Source organism: Ammodytes marinus, assembly GCF_949987685.1.
Source record: "Ammodytes marinus genome assembly, chromosome: 12".
NCBI lineage: Eukaryota > Metazoa > Chordata > Actinopteri > Uranoscopiformes > Ammodytidae > Ammodytes > Ammodytes marinus.
The window spans coordinates 19,286,564-19,307,692 of record NC_137216.1 but is presented as its reverse complement, the minus strand read 5'-3'; the positions used below and the strand labels follow the sequence as shown (position 1 = coordinate 19,307,692).

At 41.7% G+C, this 21,129-nt stretch overlaps 1 protein-coding gene across 2 annotated transcripts in view; it reads left to right on the top strand.

Moving 5' to 3' along the window:
• The first annotated feature begins 1,462 nt into the window (after positions 1–1,462).
• Positions 1,463–21,129, top strand: part of LOC307258201 (rho GTPase-activating protein 6) — a 21,748-nt gene continuing 2,081 nt past the window's right edge. For both annotated transcript variants that reach the window (XM_080037653.1, XM_080037652.1), the window contains exons 1-9: positions 1,463–1,623; positions 11,433–11,592; positions 11,792–11,863; positions 18,283–18,545; positions 18,752–18,947; positions 19,507–19,562; positions 19,672–19,822; positions 19,926–20,074; positions 20,737–20,916. In XM_080037653.1, the coding sequence (XP_079893779.1) occupies positions 1,480–1,623; positions 11,433–11,592; positions 11,792–11,863; positions 18,283–18,545; positions 18,752–18,947; positions 19,507–19,562; positions 19,672–19,822; positions 19,926–20,074; positions 20,737–20,916 (1,371 nt within the window). In that variant the 5' untranslated portion in view covers positions 1,463–1,479. The remainder of the gene's footprint in view (positions 1,624–11,432; positions 11,593–11,791; positions 11,864–18,282; positions 18,546–18,751; positions 18,948–19,506; positions 19,563–19,671; positions 19,823–19,925; positions 20,075–20,736; positions 20,917–21,129) is intronic.

Genomic DNA, 21,129 nt, shown 5'->3' with positions numbered 1-21,129 from the left:
GTCATGTTATCACACAGGTCCCTTCCCCAGGGCTCCCACAGGAAGAGTCTGTTCCCAGGGCACTACATGCCAAGTATCCCCACTGCCTCACGGTGAGAGGGAAAAGATGCAGTGTGTGGTCAAGAGAGGACAGTGACTTTAGGCATGTTCTACCTAAAAGTTTCTGTCACTAAGTCTAGCGTACTCTGGTTCTGAAGGTGCTCCAGTAGAACTTAAGATGCTCTGAATCCTTGCAGGCTTTTTTAACCTCTTTTTAACCAAGTTACCCTTAAAACCGATTATGTTATAATTCATTACCAGATTACAAAAAGCAATAGCATTCTATGTATACAGTACACTTTGTGTTCAAGTAACAATATGCTTTTTAAAAAAACAAACATTTGCTCTTTTTTATTTTTAAATTATATATAGGCTATACAGTACATTCACACACTAAATGTGGAAAATTATACATCATATTTAGATTTAAAATCTATTTTGCATTGTCTGGTTTCAGGTAGGCTGAACATGTTTTTCTGTGGCTGGTGTGGAAGAAGTTTTTTGTTGAAGAAAACTTCACTATAGTCCAAAATGAAAACAAATCTTTACTTAGTTCCAAAAGACAATACATATGATTATGATCAGCATTCATGCATGGAGAGAAGACCAGAGCATCCAGAGCAATGCCAGGGTCTTGACTGAGTTGTACACACAAAATGAGCTGCTTTATACAGAATGGTTGACATGGTCAGATAGGTAGAATAACAATGAAACAATCAGGTTTGGTTCTTGATGACATCAATGCTAATCTGAATCTGGGTGCTTCCAGGATGGCCCACACCTAGGGTTTCAGCCCAATCAGACTGATTTAATTACAATAGAAACTCCAGACAAGATACACCAGTAGTCAAGATGAGAGGAAATACACTTCATATATGCAATGATCAAATAATGAATGTAGAGACAAGAGTAGAATTAAACTAATCAATATAAAATTGGCTTCCACAATGCTGGTTTTTAACATAAATACTTCTGCTGTAACCATGCTAGAATACTTTCTTTCTTTCTAGGGTTCACTTTTTAGAGTGCGTTTCCCCCTCTTTATAACACAAACTGTATACCTCATATTTCAAAGCTTAATAACCTTTGTGTTGACACTGACTGCTACCGTGCTACGCATCATAATTCACCTTTTCAGTTTATCAACCAGACTTAACTGTCTTTGCCTCTTCTTTGTTTGTTTTGGGGAAACTGAAATCCATTTAGTCGTTATTTTGATTCGGAAGTACTGAGTCAGAGTATGTTGGAGGCGTGGGGTTTGGGATGTGGCGGGGTTGACCAGGGTACTGTATGGGCGCGTATTTCATAATACTAGTGACGCGCATGGGGACCTGTCGTTGTGAATCCTTGAGAGGCTCCTTCGCTCTGTCTGGACTTGTGGCAGAATTATGAATCTCTTCTACACTTCTTTTAATCACAAATTGACCAGCTGAAAGAGATATGGCCGCTCAAGGATTGTTAAGCAGTGTTTTCTCGTGCTCGCTAAGCCCCAAAACTATTTCCAAGCGGAGACTTAGGCAGACCCGGAGTTTGGACCCGGCGTTGATGCGGCATTACAGTACCGAAGCCGAGGAGACATATAAGGTCAGTGACATGATAGCTTTACGGCACAGCCAGGTGATTGAAGATGTCGCAGCTTTAATTGACTAAAATGCATAGACAGACAGCATTAAGCCTGAGTTGCCAAATATGCCTGAATGTGTTATCCTCCTAATGTTATTTAGGCTATAATGGAGAATAATTTTGATATCAAAGGCCAACAATGTATACAACTTTTTTTTTTAAAGTGTACCGCCAATTCGTGTCTCACAAAGTTCTTGGTCCGATAAATATTTTTAAATATTTTAAACTTATATTACGTTTTATTTATTGTGTTATATTCATAATCATTGCATAGCCTACATTGGCAACTAGCCTACTTCCAATAATTAAAGCTCATGCGCGCGATCAGAGATTGAGTGAACGGCTCAGGGTTGCACAATATGTCCATGCACAAACACTGTATCAACAATTCCGGAAGTAGCTGGAATTCCCAAACGGATGATGGAGCGAACAGTATTGTCGGTAGTTCTCTATTATCTTAAATGAACACATTAGAATATACGTATATACTTTTTACTGTAGCCTACATTTGCAGGATGCAATTTTTATTTAGTTTTGTTTTAATGGGAAAGGGAAAATATTTTTCTCGCACTATTGCAACATCACATGCAAGTCTATGACTAACAGGACAATCTGATTCGTTTTATGAGACTCCTTGATGCACAACAGTTTAGCTGCGTCACTAGACACCACACATATTGTCACTGAATCCCTTTGACGAAATGACAAGTAAAGGCACAAGCCTGTACTTGTTCTAACTTTCTGATGTTTGTTGGAAGAGGTGGGGCTGGAAAATGTGTCACAATTGCCAAGTGTTAAGTCAGAATCAACAACAAAAAAATAGAAAGGTTATTTTCTCACATCATTATACAAACTTTAAACTGGAATTGAAGAAAACATGGGAGAGAGAGACTGATGGTTGTCAATTTCCTGAGCAGTACAGCTTCAAGTATGATATAAGTATTCCAAATCATCAAATGTATGCATTGTACGGTAAATATGTGCTTTGCGTTTAGAGCAGGACCTTGAATGGCCTTGTGTCTGAATTGTGCTATATAAATAAACTTGCCTTGCCTTGCCTTTAATCCTATAGGCTATATAGCTCCAAATGAGCCTGACAACCTTTGGGTTACTTGACGTAATCCCGGATGTTTGATTACATATTCAGGTGTTTAACTATGGGAATAGTTTTGGCATGACAAGCTACAGAAGCTCCTCCAATGACACCACATCTGTCAGTGATAGACAGGTTCAAACTGTGCTCAGAGCCCGCCCCCTGATAATACCACAGTCGACCAACCCCTTCATCATTCCAGACCAGTTCATTGACATTCAAAGAGGGAAGTACTTGCAAAATAATTTTAATCTGTTATTAAAGACATAGGGATTACGTTAAATTACCCAAAGTTATTTTTCTAACACTGTTCTGTGTTTTACTATGTTTGTTTTAAATATATGCATATCTTCTGTCGTTAGAGACAAACGTGTATTGTATTAGACAATCTGTACTGCTGTTCTCAAATTGGTCCTCATGGTAACACTGTTTGTTTAGTATGATGGAAACGTATTGCAGATGTAAGAGGCTTGTAATGAATGCCAGGTATCTGGTCTCTCTTACAGTCATCAGCAAGAACCCAGATCCTACAGCCAGAGCTCTTAGAAATGTAATCACACTAAATCTGAAAGAAGTTGATTAATATTGGAGACAGCTCTGTGTTACAGAAGATATTTAATGTGATTTATGACTTTGGGGAGTGCTTGCATGCTGCCAACACTATTATTCAGAAAGCTGCACTACAGCCTAGTTTTTTTTTTCAGTTTTTTTTTCAAGCATTGTGAAGCTGGAAAATGTTACCTGCACTGTACATAACACATTATGAAGATGCAGTTTTGTTATAGACCTTCTCATTCCTAACTGATGATTTTTTTTTACCACAACTAATACAAGACCTTTTATGGTATTTGAAGACAGTATATCGCTACAATTATATGTAAATAGCTCCAACATGCCACTGAGGTGACTTTTAGCCAGCTGAGGTCTGAAGGTGTGAGAACCTTTCTGCAGGTCTAACATGACCATGCTGTCGGCTTTAACTGGCACTAAGTTGAGCGACCTTATTGTATGCAACAAAAAAAACTCACTCCAAGTCTGTAATGAAAGTCACATTGTCCCGGTTGTCCATCTTTTAAACCAGCAGTTCATCCAGGGACAATTGTATCCAAGATACTGACACAACACTGGATTCTTTAGTTTAAAAGATCTATGCCTTATATTTTCCATATAGGCTGAGTATCACTGTTCTCTATTTGAAGTGTATACTCACTCAGGGTCTCAGTAGACTGAGCTGAGATGGAAAGCAGAGACATCTGGTTTACATGAAGAAAAGCCTCCACTTTTATTTCTCACAGTGGAGGCAGCATGACCTGATCCTTGGTTACGGTCCCTCCGGCACATACTTCTTCCCACAGGAGAATGTCCAAAGGAAGTGAACCTGTTGGCTTGAAACTGCAGTACGGTTGCATCCAGTGTGTGTCTAATAAGAGGAAAGACATACAGTGGGTTAGACGTAAACATACTGTAGGTGGCAAATCATTGCTTCACACATCAATTCAATCAGATCTCAGTAACTTTGCATGGTTAAATAACTGATCATGTGGCAAGTCAAATGGTATTCTTAGCTTAAAAAACTAAGATACCTGCATACAAAAAACTAATTCAGTTCACTATCCGATGAAAATACAGCACGTGTCGTGTCTCAACCCCAGTCAGAAATATTGTTGGGTTTAGTTATTATATAGGCAAAGTGTCTGTCTTTACTCTTCCCCTGTTGTCCTCTGTATCACACTTAACATATAAACTATCAATATCTTTACTGGAGAAGATTGCTTTGAGTCCAATAGTGTGGGTGTGGAGACATCCGTTGTATCCAAGCAGTGAAAGTTTTATGAGATTAGATCATTATGGATTCTTTTGGTTTGGATGGGACATTTACAGAAAAAGACCCACAAACTTCAAACTGGCTTTTAAGGCATGCAGCATTAACAATATGTACAGTAGGCCCACATTAAAGTTCATTTGGAGTATGCCTCTTTGACGGTTGTGGGTGGGTCCTTTCTATGATCCACATACCTAGCATTGGTAACAGTCTACGTAGGATTCATTTATATTACTTTTATTGGACAAGCTTGTTGATACGGAGATCTTATGAAAAGTGTTTTTCATCTTTACTGTTGTAATATTGTCCACGTGAAATCTTGCCTGTCGAAGATGGTGATATTGCAAAGACCGCCGGCAGTGTGTGAACATTTTTGATATAGTGCACAGCTCTTTAGAGAAATTCCTTCATAAGTCACTCTAACCAGCCAGTTCAGGTATGAAACTGCAAAATACCGTACTGTATACGGTATCTCCATTCACTCAGGTTTTACTTTGAGAGATAGTAAATTGCAAGAACTTACAAGGCCTTAAGAGGGAGCCATTCATCATTCTGTTGTAGTAAAGTAGTGAAGAAATGGGATCATTAATCACTGGAACAAAGATTAAGGGTTTACAGATGGGTAGTATCCAAAGATGTGTGCACACTAATATCAAGAAAACTGTTCAGTTGTCATTTTTATAAAATATACATGACTATAATGTTACTGTTTGCATGTCAAACTTTGTAACCATAGTGTGTCTTAACATATATATGTGTTTACTGTGGCTCCTTGAACATATTGGTGTAATAGTGTAATGGTAAAAAAAGAAAGAAAAGTAGTACTGTGCTGTTGGAGTGTTTAGGTAGAATGCTATCTGCATTCCTGAGAGAGACAGACTCAAGGAGAAAAGCCTTGAGGGAAACTGAAAACTGTTCTCTGTTACAAAGACAGGATCTAATAAAATGAAATAAACTTTGATAAATCCAAGCATGAAATACAGTTCAATTCAATTTCATCTTCATTTTTAGTGTAATGGTTAGATTTGTAGGATAAACAAATCCAGCAGTGTTCCCTCTCTTACTATTCTACTTTCAATAACAATGAAGCTGGAGAAGTGTGGAATTTGAATTGCTGTTTTGACTACTTTTCAGAGGCAACACATAAGAGCACCATCAAATTGTACCTGAACATAATTGAGCAATTGATATTATTGGTCTCTAGGCCAAAGCATCTGTGGGGTCTGTCTGCCACCTGATATAAAATATGACAACATGATATTAGAACCGAGGCAGTACTGCCCAAGATGATGTGCCAGAGAAAGTAATGTTGTAAATTCAATGTTAAATATTAGTGTATCTGTTACATTTAGATTTATTTGGCTTGTTCAATTGATCTGCACCATCTACTGTATTTTCAGCATGGAATGGCATCCTATTTCAAGGGTGACATTCTGTCATATCACAGAAAGTGTAAGAATTGGGGGGGGGAGGAGGGGGGGTTTGGGACACAGGTGCGGACCAAGAGGTGTCTGAAAGTTATCCCCGGAGGGATAACCACTAAATCGCACAGGCAACTACAGGGGAGGGGGAGAACAAAAAGCACAAAGCCGTAAAGGGCTACACAGGCTACCTTTTAATATAGAAAACTAAAGCACAAACAAAACCACCGCTGCCAAGCAGCTGAACGGATAGACAAACAACTTCAACAATTATCTTCTCTAAACTCAGAGAGCACTCAAGGTGCCAACACACTGCACACCGCCGCGCGGCGAGTTTACATAGAAAGTCAATGTATTTTGCGCGCCGCCGCGCGAATGGGCGGCCGGCAGCGAGCGGTTCGCGCACCACGAATAGGGCGGCGCGGTCGCCGCAGGAGTTGAAAATATTTAACTTTTCGCCGCCGGCCGCGCCGCGATAGCCAATCAGCGTTGAGCTCCTCCCGACGTCACTCACTTCAGGACGACGGACAGAGGAAATTAAGATGGATGAAAACATAATAGTCACAGTTTGCTCCCATAAGTTATGTGAATAACCTATGTGTCTGTTGCCTGCTGTGTGCAGCTATCAGTTTTGCTTTATGAACCAAGTTAGCACCGGTTAGCTTGGTTAAAGCACCATCAGCACAGCAGACTGGTGCTCTCATCACCGGTTAGCACCAGCGCACCTGTCTTGTTCCTCCCCATGTCCTGTCAAGCTTGTTTGATTACTGCTCCCTTCCCTAATGTGTTTCACCTGTCCCTCGTTGTCTACCCTGTCTTGTGTGTGTGTATATAACTCCCAGTGTTTCTTTGTTCCCTGTCCGAGCATTGTACCTGTCCATGCGGTCCATGCGGTCCATGCGGTCCATGCGGTCCATGCGCCTTTTTGCGTTTCTGGAGTTTTTGTGTTTTTTGGACAATAAATTACCCTCACTTGAAACTTTCTGCATTTGGGTCCTGCTTGCCTGTCGTCACCGTAACAGTGTTGTTACCGTAGTGATGTCATTCGCGCCTGTGTGGCTGAGGCTCATGGGTATTGTAGTAGGCCTTTTTGCCAAGACCTGTCCTTCCTAACACATTTATTTTTATTTATCAAGTTGGGGTAAAGGATGAGGTTGAGCTATCATTCAAAAAGGCTACACATAGTAAACTCTCTGAGAGGGGCCAAGCATGTCGTAGCTCCACAGATAAACAGTAACAATGTATTTGTTTCGTAGGCACAGATGCATTTTTTTTTGCGTGTGCATAATGTGTGGATGTGTAACGTTACCTAAGTGGACAGGAAGCCTACAATTAGACAACTACAATGGCTTCTACTCTTCCTTAGAGGGTTTCTCTATTATCTTGTTGTGTCCTAAGCTGCCAAACCCTCCCAATCCATTTATCTGTGATTAATGTTATTTAGTGGGATTGCGTCTCTCACTGATAGGATAGCCTATATCAGTCCCTGAACATGTTGAACTTTTGACTGTGAGATCATGGGCTACTACAGCTGCGAGCATTTGGAATGTATTTATTTATGTGGGTGTTTCGTATGGACTCAAATGTCATCTGTTTGTGGTTTTGGGCAACTGACTTCCAGTCCGAGTTTGTGTGATGGTGGACTCCCTCCTCAAGCGAAGCATCACCAGTCTTGTAAGTAGCCTAGTTGTTGTTGTCTGTTTGTCTCTGTGACTAGCTACTAAGCAGCTTGAACAATGAATTGATTTGCACTATACCCAGGGGGCAAAGTGATTTTATGGACATGGAGCATTGTAAAAGGTTGTTCACCAAAAATGACATCTAGGACCTTCCACGATCACAACCTGGGTGGACAACCTTGTCAACAAGCTGCTGGAAAGCTACAGCGTGCCGACATAGCAAATCAGAACCACTGTTTAAGTGAATGGGGGTGAATGGGGATGGGGTAATGGGGAATTTTTTGAACTTATAGATATCATTATGAAACTTTTTGTATTACAGTATTTTCGAAAATGTTTAAATAAATATGAAAAATCATCAATATCTTACAAATGATGCGTACATTTGCATATCTGCAAAGCCCCAAAATCTAGATGTTGGAAGAAAACAAAGTCAATTTGTTTTTAAATTTTGAAAACAAAACAAGTGTCCAACTGCCTGAAGCCTTTCCTATCACAGTTCAAATTTGATCAATAACCCATAGAAAATACATTTTTTACACAGTTACATTTCATGTGCTATGGACCAAAAGTGTCCTTTTGGAGTCTCCAGCTGGTATTTTAGGAAACGGCTAGACATTCCCTTGGAAAAAACAGTGTAAAAAATTCATTTTCTATGATCAAATTTGAACTGTGATTAGGAAAAGCTTCAGGCAGTTGGACACTTGTTTTGTTTTAAAAATGTTAAAACAAATTGACTCTGCTTTTGTCCAACATCTAGATTTTGGGGCTTTGCAGATATGCAAATGTACGCATCATTAGTAAGATATTGATGATTTTTCATATTTATTCAAACTTTTTGGAAAATACTGTAATACAAAAAGTTGTTGTTTTAATGTCAGTAATCAACTTGCAAAGTTTCATAATGATATCTATAAGTTTAAAAAATTCCCTATTAGCCCATCCCCATTCACTTAAACAGTGGTTCTGATTTGCTCTATGTCGGCCCCCTGTAGCTTTCCAGCAGCTAGTTGACCAGGTTGTCCACCCAGGTTGGGATCCTGGAAGGTCCTGGATATCATTTCTGGTGAACAACCTTTTACAACGCTCCATGTCTGTTTTTCCAAAAAAAGGGGTTTTGCCCCCTAGGTACTAACTCTTAACAGTGAATAACAACATTATTACAAGTAGTTGGAAATGTGGTGATGTCAACGTGGGACGTGTAGCCTATGCTACGTAAAAACTTTAAAACATCGAAAGAAAGGTGCGGAAGAATCAAACGCCAATACAATAAAATTGCAGTTCAATAGCGTTATATTTTGTTCTGTGTTACAATGAACATTTTTTTTTAATTTTGATTACATCTTCTTTTACTTCTTTTTTCTTTTCATTATTTGCCATTGGTCCTTCTACTTTGTATTTATTTATTTATTTATTTATTTATTAGGCGTATTATTATGTTGAGTTCTCTATTTCTTTCCACTTCTCATGAACAGTTGCCAATCTGTCATCACCAATGGTCAACTTTAATAACTTATTATTGGTCGAATCCTCCAAGGACACTGTTAATAGAGATTTCCAAATAGCCTAGTTGTATGGAAAATAATAGCGATGCATTTCAAACAGCTGCGTGTCAAACAGTCCGAACTGGAGTGTACACTGTAGAGCACTACTGTTTGTGTTTATTTATTTTAAGAATAACAAGTTGTGTGTAGGCCTAATGAAATGGCTTTTTGTGTCGTTTCAAAGGACACCACAATGTTTTTTTTTAATCAACAATGTGTGCCTACTCATGAGAAATAAATAAATGAAAAACAAGACATTGTCATTGTGGTGTGGGTGAAATGTCTGCAATCGAATGCAGAATTTTTCTGTGGAACTTCTAAAGAGTACAAAAGAGCTCCTTTGGAAAACATTTTTTTCCCACAATGCCTCCCACCCCCCACTAAATGGCTTCCTGAGCACTGGGCAATATTCAGCACCTCTCTGGATCCAGTTCAAGTATGGTCAATTGGTGTTATCTGAGTTTTTGATCTCACTATATTGTATGAACTACCTTGCACGTTTCCGTCCATTGTTTTCAAGCGAGCGCTAGCAAGAACTTTCTGTTTCAGCAAGGCTTCGAGTTTCAATTGAGCTTAGGCAACTGAAAGCCAAATAAAGTAAACCATGTCACTTCTCAGTCGATACATTTCAATAGGTATGCTTCACTGTACTGCAGGTTTTGCTGAAACAGTATATTTTTAAGTAGCGTAGCGTAGCTTGTTAAAATGTCAAGAAAAGTCCAACACAAAGTAAAGACTGAAGAGGCAAATAGCCCATGATGTTGTAAAGAGGCAGTATTGGGGAAAATCAGCTATTTTCATTTCAAGATTATGTGACTGATTAGACTATAAACTAACGGCTAACATTACAAGCATGAGCTCAGAATGATAAGAAACGATGACTTCATCCAACCTTGTCAAACGCTGCTACTTTATCAACTGGGAACAGCTGTTTGAGTCTGACTTTCTTCCACTGTGACAAATGTAAATGAAAAAAAGGTTAAGTTAGAAAAAAGCCGCCCACAACCAGTATAGAATGAAACTACTTGGAATCCCACCAGCGCTATGACATCACTTCACTGGCTGAGAAAAACTGTGGGAACCCTGCTGACTATCACGCTAGAAAGTTTCCACTATCATGTAGTCACACAGGAGGGATTTCTTTGTAGGAACATATACTGTAGCTGTTGCATTACTGTGTCCCAATCATCTGTTGCCATGCCTTATGATGTAACTGAGGCGGAGGGTATTGAAATATTATAGAGAGGGATTCCAGTTGTAACCGGATTAGGAAATGCGTTATCTGCTGGCAGTGTTAAGTCTTTGGTTTTCCGATCCAGCTACCTCAACAGTTTCAACAGTGCATAGCGAGCGTAATTGTTAGTTGACCCCCTGCAGTTTATTATAATGTGTTTAGATTAACTGGCTCTGAAAGTAGCCGGAAGTATCAGCTTATTCTCTTTGTTTAGGGCACTGGTAGTAGAGAAAAGTTGCAGATCTATTGCTGATTATTTCCCACTTCCCTATTGTTCCCAAATACGAACTAGGTGGGGGCTATAGGGTAATAATACTTGTCAATATCACTTCCTCTGTTTTGTACTTTTATGAATACTGTTTGTGTACTAGGGGAAACAAAAAGTTTGCTACTGTACCACAGTCTTAATTCTAATTTAATGGGAGTGAGCCACTTAAGTGTAAGCCTGATCCTAATGATTTGCTAAGCCTCTTTCAGGATACGGCTCATATGATTGGCTCGACTGTACTGGATCAAAGCACCGTAATCTCCAGCGTGGAGGTTGAGGATTTTGGGTCAGATTATTTCCCCCCTCATCAGTACAACACTAAAAACTTGTGAATGGCTTTCCTCATGCAGTGACTGAGACATTGGCGAAATTGATGACGAGGTTTTTTATGTTTATCAATAGTTCAATATAGTTTATATAGAAATGAATGAAGTATGCTTGAACCCAGATTATATGCTGCACCAAGCAAGCACTTAATTGAGTGGAGCAGCAGGGATAGAAATAATTAAGATTTGGTATTTCTTTCACAACGTTCATTTTATAGGGAAAGAATAGAATAGGATAATCTACTAAATGAGCATTCTTGCTGCTTTGTCTTTGTAAGACATCTGACCCAATTCAGCTTTCAGCACGTGCACTTATGGAAAGTGACAGCAGCAGTGATGGATGTGTCTGACGTGTTTGTGGGAATGTGTGTGTGGGTCCTCAGGGCAAAATCACCTGGAACAGCATGTCGGGACGCAGCGTAGGACTGCAGCCCGTCCCCCTGCAAAGCCTTTCAGAGCTGGAGAGGGTCCGTCTGCGGGATGTGGCCTTCAGGCGACTGCTTCAGGACCGCAACCTGGGCTGCCACGTCACCATACCTAAATGTATTAAAAAGCGCACACACACACACACATAGTTGCGCTAATCTCTTGCTGCTTGATTCATTTCCTGTTATAAGATTGTCGACCTTAATCATTCTGTAATCGACTGTTTTAATCACAGAACAACTGGCTAATTTTACCAGATTCTTATTTAATTCTGTTTTTTTTTTCATTTAACTGTGAAACTTCTGCCTCTTTTCAGATGGCCACAAGCACAAGAAGTTACTCAGAAGGAAGTTTGATTCCTTATCTAAAGAGAAGAGTAAAGACAAAGGTAATGTGGGATGTATACTGGATATAGTCCATTACTGTAGGGGGGAATGTTCAGGTGGGCCACTCACACTAGGGCCGCGGCCCCGTGCCAAAGCTCATTAGCATACTAAAGTCTAGAACGTTTGGCTAGTGTGACCACGCCATCCGTATTCCAGCACGGAACAGCCCCTTGGCCACGGCACACCTGGGAGAGGTGTGCCGTGGCCAAAGTACAGATGCTAATGAGATGACACGCGCACAAGCAAGCGCACAGGCGGCGTTCCTGACGTGAATTTATTAAGGATGCATTGTCCGTTAACGTCCGCTGCCTTACTAGTCGGCACCAGAATTGCCCACCACTTGGACTTGTAGCTATAATGTGTGAGAATTAACGTGTGTGTAAGCCTAGGTGTGGGCTAATAAAAGAGGGAGAGAGCTAATTAGGTCGGCTCAGAAAGCACAGCAAAAAGGTTTTCGTGTTTACTCACGTTCGTCAGATGATTTTTTTTCTTTTTCCTCCCGTCAGCTGTCATAACTGCATTTACGCATGGCGGTGGAGACGCACCCAAAACAACACACCGCAGCCCGGTGATAAGGAAACAGTAGCCTACACTAAGGTTTAACAAGAAACTTTATAAAGACACTTAAAAAAACGATCTCTGCCCATACAAAAAGTTCTGACTTGGATTTGATGGAGCGATCGATGTGTACAAAACCATCCGGATACATATGGTCTGATGACGGGCCGTTATATTAATAATAAACAGCGTGCTGCACAAATATGAGACTGTTCACCGCGACCTATTACGTCAAGACTACATTTTAAAAAAAACAATAGCTTAAGGATTCTCGATGCTCTAATGTGGAAGTGGAATATTTGATGCAAATTTGGCCGGATGAAAATATTCACAAACAGTCGTATAGCCTACAAGTAGACTAAGCTCCAAATCCTAAACGTGCACGGTGACGTAGGCAAGGTGCAAGTGTGCCCAGGCCACGAGCAGTGTGAGCACGGGCCTGCCGGGGGAGTCGGGAGGGGGGGGAATCGTGCTGAATCGTGCTGAGCACGGAACAGGCAAACGGCACTAGTGTGAGTGCGCCCTAAGGGGCCACTCACACTAGGGCCGCGGCCCCGTGCCAAAGCTCATTAGCATACTAAAGTCTAGAACGTTTGGCTAGTGTGACCACGCCATCCGTATTCCAGCACGGAACAGCCCCTTGGCCACGGCACACCTGGGAGAGGTGTGCCGTGGCCAAAGTACAGATGCTAATGAGATGACACGCGCACAAGCAAGCGCACAGGCGGCGTTCCTGACGTGAATTTATTAAGGATGCATTGTCCGTTAACGTCCGCTGCCTTACTAGTCGGCACCAGAATTGCCCACCACTTGGACTTGTAGCTATAATGTGTGAGAATTAACGTGTGTGTAAGCCTAGGTGTGGGCTAATAAAAGAGGGAGAGAGCTAATTAGGTCGGCTCAGAAAGCACAGCAAAAAGGTTTTCGTGTTTACTCACGTTCGTCAGATGATTTTTTTTCTTTTTCCTCCCGTCAGCTGTCATAACTGCATTTACGCATGGCGGTGGAGACGCACCCAAAACAACACACCGCAGCCCGGTGATAAGGAAACAGTAGCCTACACTAAGGTTTAACAAGAAACTTTATAAAGACACTTAAAAAAACGATCTCTGCCCATACAAAAAGTTCTGACTTGGATTTGATGGAGCGATCGATGTGTACAAAACCATCCGGATACATATGGTCTGATGACGGGCCGTTATATTAATAATAAACAGCGTGCTGCACAAATATGAGACTGTTCACCGCGACCTATTACGTCAAGACTACATTTTAAAAAAAACAATAGCTTAAGGATTCTCGATGCTCTAATGTGGAAGTGGAATATTTGATGCAAATTTGGCCGGATGAAAATATTCACAAACAGTCGTATAGCCTACAAGTAGACTAAGCTCCAAATCCTAAACGTGCACGGTGACGTAGGCAAGGTGCAAGTGTGCCCAGGCCACGAGCAGTGTGAGCACGGGCCTGCCGGGGGAGTCGGGAGGGGGGGGAATCGTGCTGAATCGTGCTGAGCACGGAACAGGCAAACGGCACTAGTGTGAGTGCGCCCTAAGGGGCCACTCACACTAGGGCCGCGGCCCCGTGCCAAAGCTCATTAGCATACTAAAGTCTAGAACGTTTGGCTAGTGTGACCACGCCATCCGTATTCCAGCACGGAACAGCCCCTTGGCCACGGCACACCTGGGAGAGGTGTGCCGTGGCCAAAGTACAGATGCTAATGAGATGACACGCGCACAAGCAAGCGCACAGGCGGCGTTCCTGACGTGAATTTATTAAGGATGCATTGTCCGTTAACGTCCGCTGCCTTACTAGTCGGCACCAGAATTGCCCACCACTTGGACTTGTAGCTATAATGTGTGAGAATTAACGTGTGTGTAAGCCTAGGTGTGGGCTAATAAAAGAGGGAGAGAGCTAATTAGGTCGGCTCAGAAAGCACAGCAAAAAGGTTTTCGTGTTTACTCACGTTCGTCAGATGATTTTTTTTCTTTTTCCTCCCGTCAGCTGTCATAACTGCATTTACGCATGGCGGTGGAGACGCACCCAAAACAACACACCGCGGCCCGGTGATAAGGAAACAGTAGCCTACACTAAGGTTTAACAATAAACTTTATAAAGACACTTAAAAAAACGATCTCTGCCCATACAAGAAGTTCTGACTTGGATTTGATGGAGCGATCGATGTGTACAAAACCATCCGGATACATATGGTCTGATGACGGGCCGTTATAGGCTATTAATAATAAACAGCATGCTGCACAAATATGAGACTGTCCACCGCGACCTATTACGTCAAGACTACATTTAAAAAAAAACAATAGCTTAAGGATTCTCGTTGCTCTAATGTGGAAGTGGAATATTTGTTGCAAATTTGGCCGGATGAAAATATTCACAAACAGTCGTATAGCCTACAAGTAGACTAAGCTCCAAATCCTAAACGCGCACGGTGACGTAGGCAAGGTGCAAGTGTGCCCAGGCCACGAGCAGTGTGAGCACGGGCCAGCGAGGGGAGTGGGGAGGGGGGGGAATCGTGCTGAATCGTGCTGAGCACGGAACAGGCAAACGGCACTAGTGTGAGTGCGCCCTAAGGTTTCAAAAGCACTTGCCCATAGGGCAAGTACAGGTAATGTTGTACTTTCCCAAATGTCGTGTTGACTTGCCCAAAAAAATAATGTTAAACAGTGATATGTGCTTAATATACATTTTAGCGAACCTTATCTCTTAAATGCAAACACTGCTTACTTGTCTCATCCTAACCACATACAACTAACAACAATTCATATAAGCCTAGATATCACACATACAGCCAAGAGCTTGGTCCTGCTGCAGCATCGTGAAAGGGCCTCTTTTTGCCATGCACCTGGCCTGGTTTTGGGGGTCTCAGAAAACTCAGTCTAGCTCAGAGTCAAGCTGAATGTTATATTCCACACAAATGTGTTCAGAAAAATTTAACTTATTTTACTTATTTAAAACGGTCACATTGTGCCAAAAAGTGATCGTCTGCCATAAAATGATTAAAGTCCACCATGTTAAAGCTATTGCCCGGTTATACTGTAAGTAAGGAGGGGGATCATTCATTTCTTTTCATATTGATACCATTATAAAGACTCCACAATCCAAATCTTTATTGATACTTTTGTATTATTTTGTTAAAAGTGAACTGGTATTATTGCTTCAATTGGTTATAAGATTAGCGGAGCTAAGGATAGGACTTTAAACAGGTCATAATTCCATATTTAGGCCTACTAATTATTTTATATTGCTGGGAAAACAAGTTTTTCACCCAAACTGTATTATTCAAGCTTCTCGCGAAAAACTAAAAAAAATGTTTTCTTGATGTTACATTTGAACACATCATGATGTCATTTTATTGACCTGTGCCTAACAATAATTTTACCGAGCCGATCTGAACACATCACATTTGAACCGTTTGCGATTATTTTTTTAAGATAACTAGTTATTATCCTGCAGATTTTAATATGGATTTAGGGACTTGCTAAACAGTCTCTTGTTTGTTGATCACCGCTGCTTTGAATGAATGAAGAGACGGTGCCCTGCAGCGGCAGCGGCTCAGCGGACGGGTTTTTTTTTTTTTTTTTTTTGGAGGCGGAGTTGAAGCGGGTTGAAGGAGTTTCTTCAACACAGTCGAAGATAACCCGACTCTACTGCTCGATATTTAAAATTACATCATGTGACCTACTGGACTCCATAGCGGTATCGATAAGCTCAAACGTTAGGCCTATTGATTTCTGGGTTTTGAATATAGCGGAACCAGGTCCGTATAGCCTAATGAGCCGGTTTTCGGAACGTAGACAGCGAAACTGCGCGCTGTGGTGGCAGATATTGAATGTTGGAATGCTTATTAATGTAGTAGGAAACATTGTATTTATCTTGTATTACTCCGGTATGCCTAAGGTTAAATTCCTCAAACGTGTATTGACGAGTACTCGGACTGTACCTCCCCAACCCCCCCCCCCCCCCCCCTCCCTTGGATACCCCCCCCTGCAACAGCAGAACAATGTTCCTGCAGACAGCCTCCTGTTGTTCTGGGTCAGCCTGCCCCACCTACGATTATAATATGAATGTAAATCTCAAACCTGTCTGCCTCCCAACCTGTCTCCCCCTCCTTTCCCCACCCAGTTTACCTGTCTACCTGTCTCCCCCTCCTTTCTCCCACCCAGATTACCTGTCTCCTACCTCCCCCCACCCTTGCCTGTCCCTCCAACTCAGATCAACCTGACCCCTCCCATGTTTACAATAACAATGTATGTATATTAGAACTGTCTACCTCTCAGCCTGTCTCCCCTCCAAACCCACTGTTAGACGCCTCCCCTCCTGGGGGGCAAATGTTCCTTAAATAGACGACGATTTAAGGAACAAATCGTCACTCCTTGCAACATAATAGGCTACATGTGTTGGAACTAGTGACCACCCCGCGGAGTTTCTTGCTATTGATTTGAAAATAAACCTTTTGCTTTTACAAACGTATCATTGTGCTTATATTTCCTTACCACAGCGCACACAGGCTGTGTGTGTGTGTGTGTGTGTGTGTGTGTGTGTGTGTGTGTGTGTGTGTGTGTGTGTGTGTGTGTGAGCGCGAGAGAGAGAGCGTGATGCTGCTGGCTGCCTCGCGCAGCTGCTCATTTGCAAATATAGCCGATCTATTTTGTGTGGGTTAGCGGGAAAACATTTTTTTTGCGGACTCTAAAACACATGAATAAATAGCCTAGACTACTGACAACCCCTCTAACATCCACTTGCCCGTCCGGGCAACCAAAAAGCAATCTCAACTTGCCCACACATTATTTTCACTTGCCCCAGGCAAGCGGGCAACCGTTAGTGTCAATGGCTGAATGTTATTAGTCCTCTCCCTTGTGAATAGAGTCTAAAGATAGGTACTTTCTAATACGCTCTGATATTATCGTTAGTATTTTCAAACCCAGCGAAGATAAAGGTCTTTTTAGGTCTGTGGGGGAGAGTCCTGTCACACTTTTATCCTTCTTCTAGTTTCTTGCCAAGTCAGCGTCTTAACACCCGAAAAGATACTCTTTGATCCTTTTGGGGCTGAACCTGCACAGGCTCACTGAAGCAGCAGACATTCTCAGCTGTTTATAACCCGCTGCAGCAACCGACTGATCAGAATCTACAGCGCTGTAATGCTTCAGTCTCAGGAGGGAGCTGTGATCTTCCAGCGCAAACACTGCCGCGCCCGCTCCAACTATCTGACAGGAAAGTGATGTTCTCTGTCAGAGAGAGAGAGAGGGAGGCGGTCGGGGGGGAAATAACAAAAACAATCTTAAGTGGTGGCTCATTCATTACAGCCTATCCTCCTCCGGCATGGCCCTCTTTTCCTCTTCTCCCCCTTTTGTTTACAAAGGCACTTCAGAAAGTATGTGCACCCTGACTTTGAATATTGAGCGTGCACCGCTGCGGTATATTCCGTTGTTGTCTTTTCTCTCGTGACATATTTATGTTGAGCAGCATTTATTTGAAAGTTTAAATACAAGGACTGAGTGCAAGATCAGTTTCAGACATATTGTGCAGAAAATACAAGAGGATGGGGTAAAAAAGAAAACATGGTGACGCGAGTTGACACATCCACCAGTTAAAGGTGGAGTCGGCAATTATGGAGTAGCCTATGCTTGTTGTCCAAATCACTTTCTTTTAAATCAGTGAATATCTCCTCACGATCCACTACCTGTCCGTACTGTCTGTAGAGAAGCAGATCGTGAGGAGATATTCACAGATCTGAACCAAAAATTGATTTTGACAACAAGCGTTCTCCAGAATATAGCTGACTTCCTGAAGCCAAACAAGGTGAACTTAAAGTCCCCCCCTGTGTCCCCCCCCCCCTCTCACACAGAGACTATGCCCAAGGCGTTTGGCATTAGGCTGTCGCAGGTCATATCCAACGACCGCACGCACAAGCAGCGACACGATCCCCGGCGGGAGGAGCACAGCGACCCCAGCGAACTGATGTTATCCTTCCTCCACATGACCTCCAGCCTCAAACGGCCCAGCAACGAGCTGTCCAGCAGTAACTCGTCCCTCAGCTCCACCTCTGAGACCCCTCATGAATCACCTCTGCTCTGTAGGCCAGACACAGCCCCGAGGACACGCAGAAGGGTAGGCCTTCACTTTCTGTCTATACACCCTATACGCGCCAAAGACGTCCCATTACATTTTGCACATGAGGTTTTTTCTCTGGGGATTTGTGACCTTTTTTTTGGGGAACATTTGCTCAGATGTAGTCATTACATGGTTGCCGAGCATTTCTTTGACTCACGCGACAGTCACCGTTGTTGTGTGTCACCTGTCTGTCTGCTTGACAGGGGGGAGTGTCAGTGGATTGCATCACTGACCTGGATGATAACCAGTCTCGGCTCTTGGAGGCCCTCCAGCTGTCTCTGCCGGTAGAGGCGACTGGCAATAGGAAGAAGCGCTGTGACAAAAAGCTCAGCCTGAACCCTATTTACAGGCAGGTGCCCAGGGTAGTGGATCTCTGCTGCCAGCACCTGGAAACATATGGTATGCATTATTGAAGCTAAAAAAAGAAACTCTATATAGGAATTGTGCAAATAGTCTACTGTATATTATAGGTCCATCTAAAAAAACAAGAATCTCAATGACATTTTATTTTTTTGCAATTTAATTCAAAAAGTAAATGTTTCATGTATTCTAGATTCATTACACATGAAGTGAAATACATCTAGAATAAACATACTTTTCAGAATGTCTACCTTTCTGAATTATGAATCTTTTTTTGGTATGGTTTTATGTAATATTCTAGTTTTTATTCCATGAGCTGCAAGCCATAATAATCAAAATAATTATACAACAAAACAAAGGCCTGACATATTTCACATGTGCAATGAATCTAAAATATATGAAAGGACATTTCTTTTGAAATGCACCTGTATAGGCTATAGAAATGTCAAGCATATCTCTGTGATTCAGACGAGAGATATGAGACAGTTTGGTCATAGCCTTGTTGAGTCATCAAGTATCTCATATTCAACCTCATAGAAATTCAAATTGCATAAGATAAGAATATTGGCACTGAGAGAGAACCTTCATCTTTTCTCAGGTTTACAGACGGTTGGAATTTTCCGTGTTGGGAGTTCCAAGAAGAGAGTACGACAGGTAGAGTTTCATCTGGTCCACTTCTGCATCTTCTACTCTTTTAAATGGTTTCAACTGTGAGCAACATGGTTTGCTGTTGCTGTAATAACTGTCACAATCTTTCACCCAGCTCCGAGAGGAGTTCGACCAAGGATTGGACGTGCATTTGGATGAGGAGCACAGTGTCCACGATGTAGCTGCATTGCTGAAAGAATTCCTCAGAGACATGCCCGACCCACTGCTAACGAGAGAACTCTATACGGCTTTCATCAACTCAATTTGTGAGGAACTCGTACACGTACACACAAGCAACAAATAGCAAGGCAACATTTTCAGTGTTTGTTTTCTGTATGTGACGTTAATGTGGCTGCCTTTTTTCTGCAGTGCTGGATAATTCAGAGCAAGAGAGTGCAATCCAGCTGCTCATCTTTTTGCTTCCACCCTGTAACGGTGACACACTGCAGCTCCTCCTCTGCTTGTTGTCCACAGTGGCTGCACATGCTGGAGACAGCCTGCACAATGGAGGACAGGAGGTAAAAGAAAAAGTAAATCCCTTTTTTTCATAGCAGTGTAAAAACAGGTGCAACCCGCCACTGTTGTAGCCTGTGACACATATACAAGACAAATTGTAAATATGTTGGTCTTCGAAATTGCTTTGGGATTAAAGGTCCACGTACAGTATGAGCTTTTTTTATGAGCGTTTTGACAGTTGATTTCAATGGCAAGCAAACAGTTGAAGCAAAGAGCTACTATTCACACATGATTCTGAAATCGTTAATAAGCTGTGTGAGTTTAATGTGAGTCTGATGAATCCCAATAGCCACAGGAAGGCAGATGTTTGTGACATCTGCAGCCTCTAATTTGAAGGAAGGGTTGTGCCAAAGCGCAGTGGATTATGCATGATGACCCATTGCGGGTATCTCCATTAAATAATGCACAACCGACACTCACCAATCTTGTGAATGTACTTTTACATATAGCATGTGGTTGGTTGGTCAATGGTATCTGTAGACCACAGTATTTATTTGTACTGTATGTGTATTAGAGTTTAAAATGTTTATGTGTAAGCTCATTGTGTGGTTATTTGGCTTTATGTTTAACTTTCAAATAACTTAATCAATTTAGTATAGAAAACATCTATACACAGTATGTTCAGTAAAACTGTCACCGACAAACAAGCCTCTGTTTGGTTTAGTTTACAGGAAACAAGATGACATCACTCAATTTAGCCACCATCTTTGGGCCCAACCTCTTACGCAAGCAAAAAAACTCAGACAAAGAGTTTGCAGTCCACAGTTTTGCCCGTGCAGAGGAGAGCACAGCCATCATCAGTGTGCTCCAAAGGATGATCGATTCATATGAAACACTATTTATGGTAAGCCCTTATTGACTGTAAACCAAGTAGGCATTTGAAGTGTTAAAATGACAGGCTGAGGTTTAATCAAAGGACCAGATATCCCTTTTGTCCAAAAAATTAATAGGGGAATTCGTATGCTTAATAGAGTATGTTAATAAATGCAACATCAAATTCAAATAAATAAGACGGATGATAATACTGTTAGTTGTATGCAGCACATAGACTAGATCT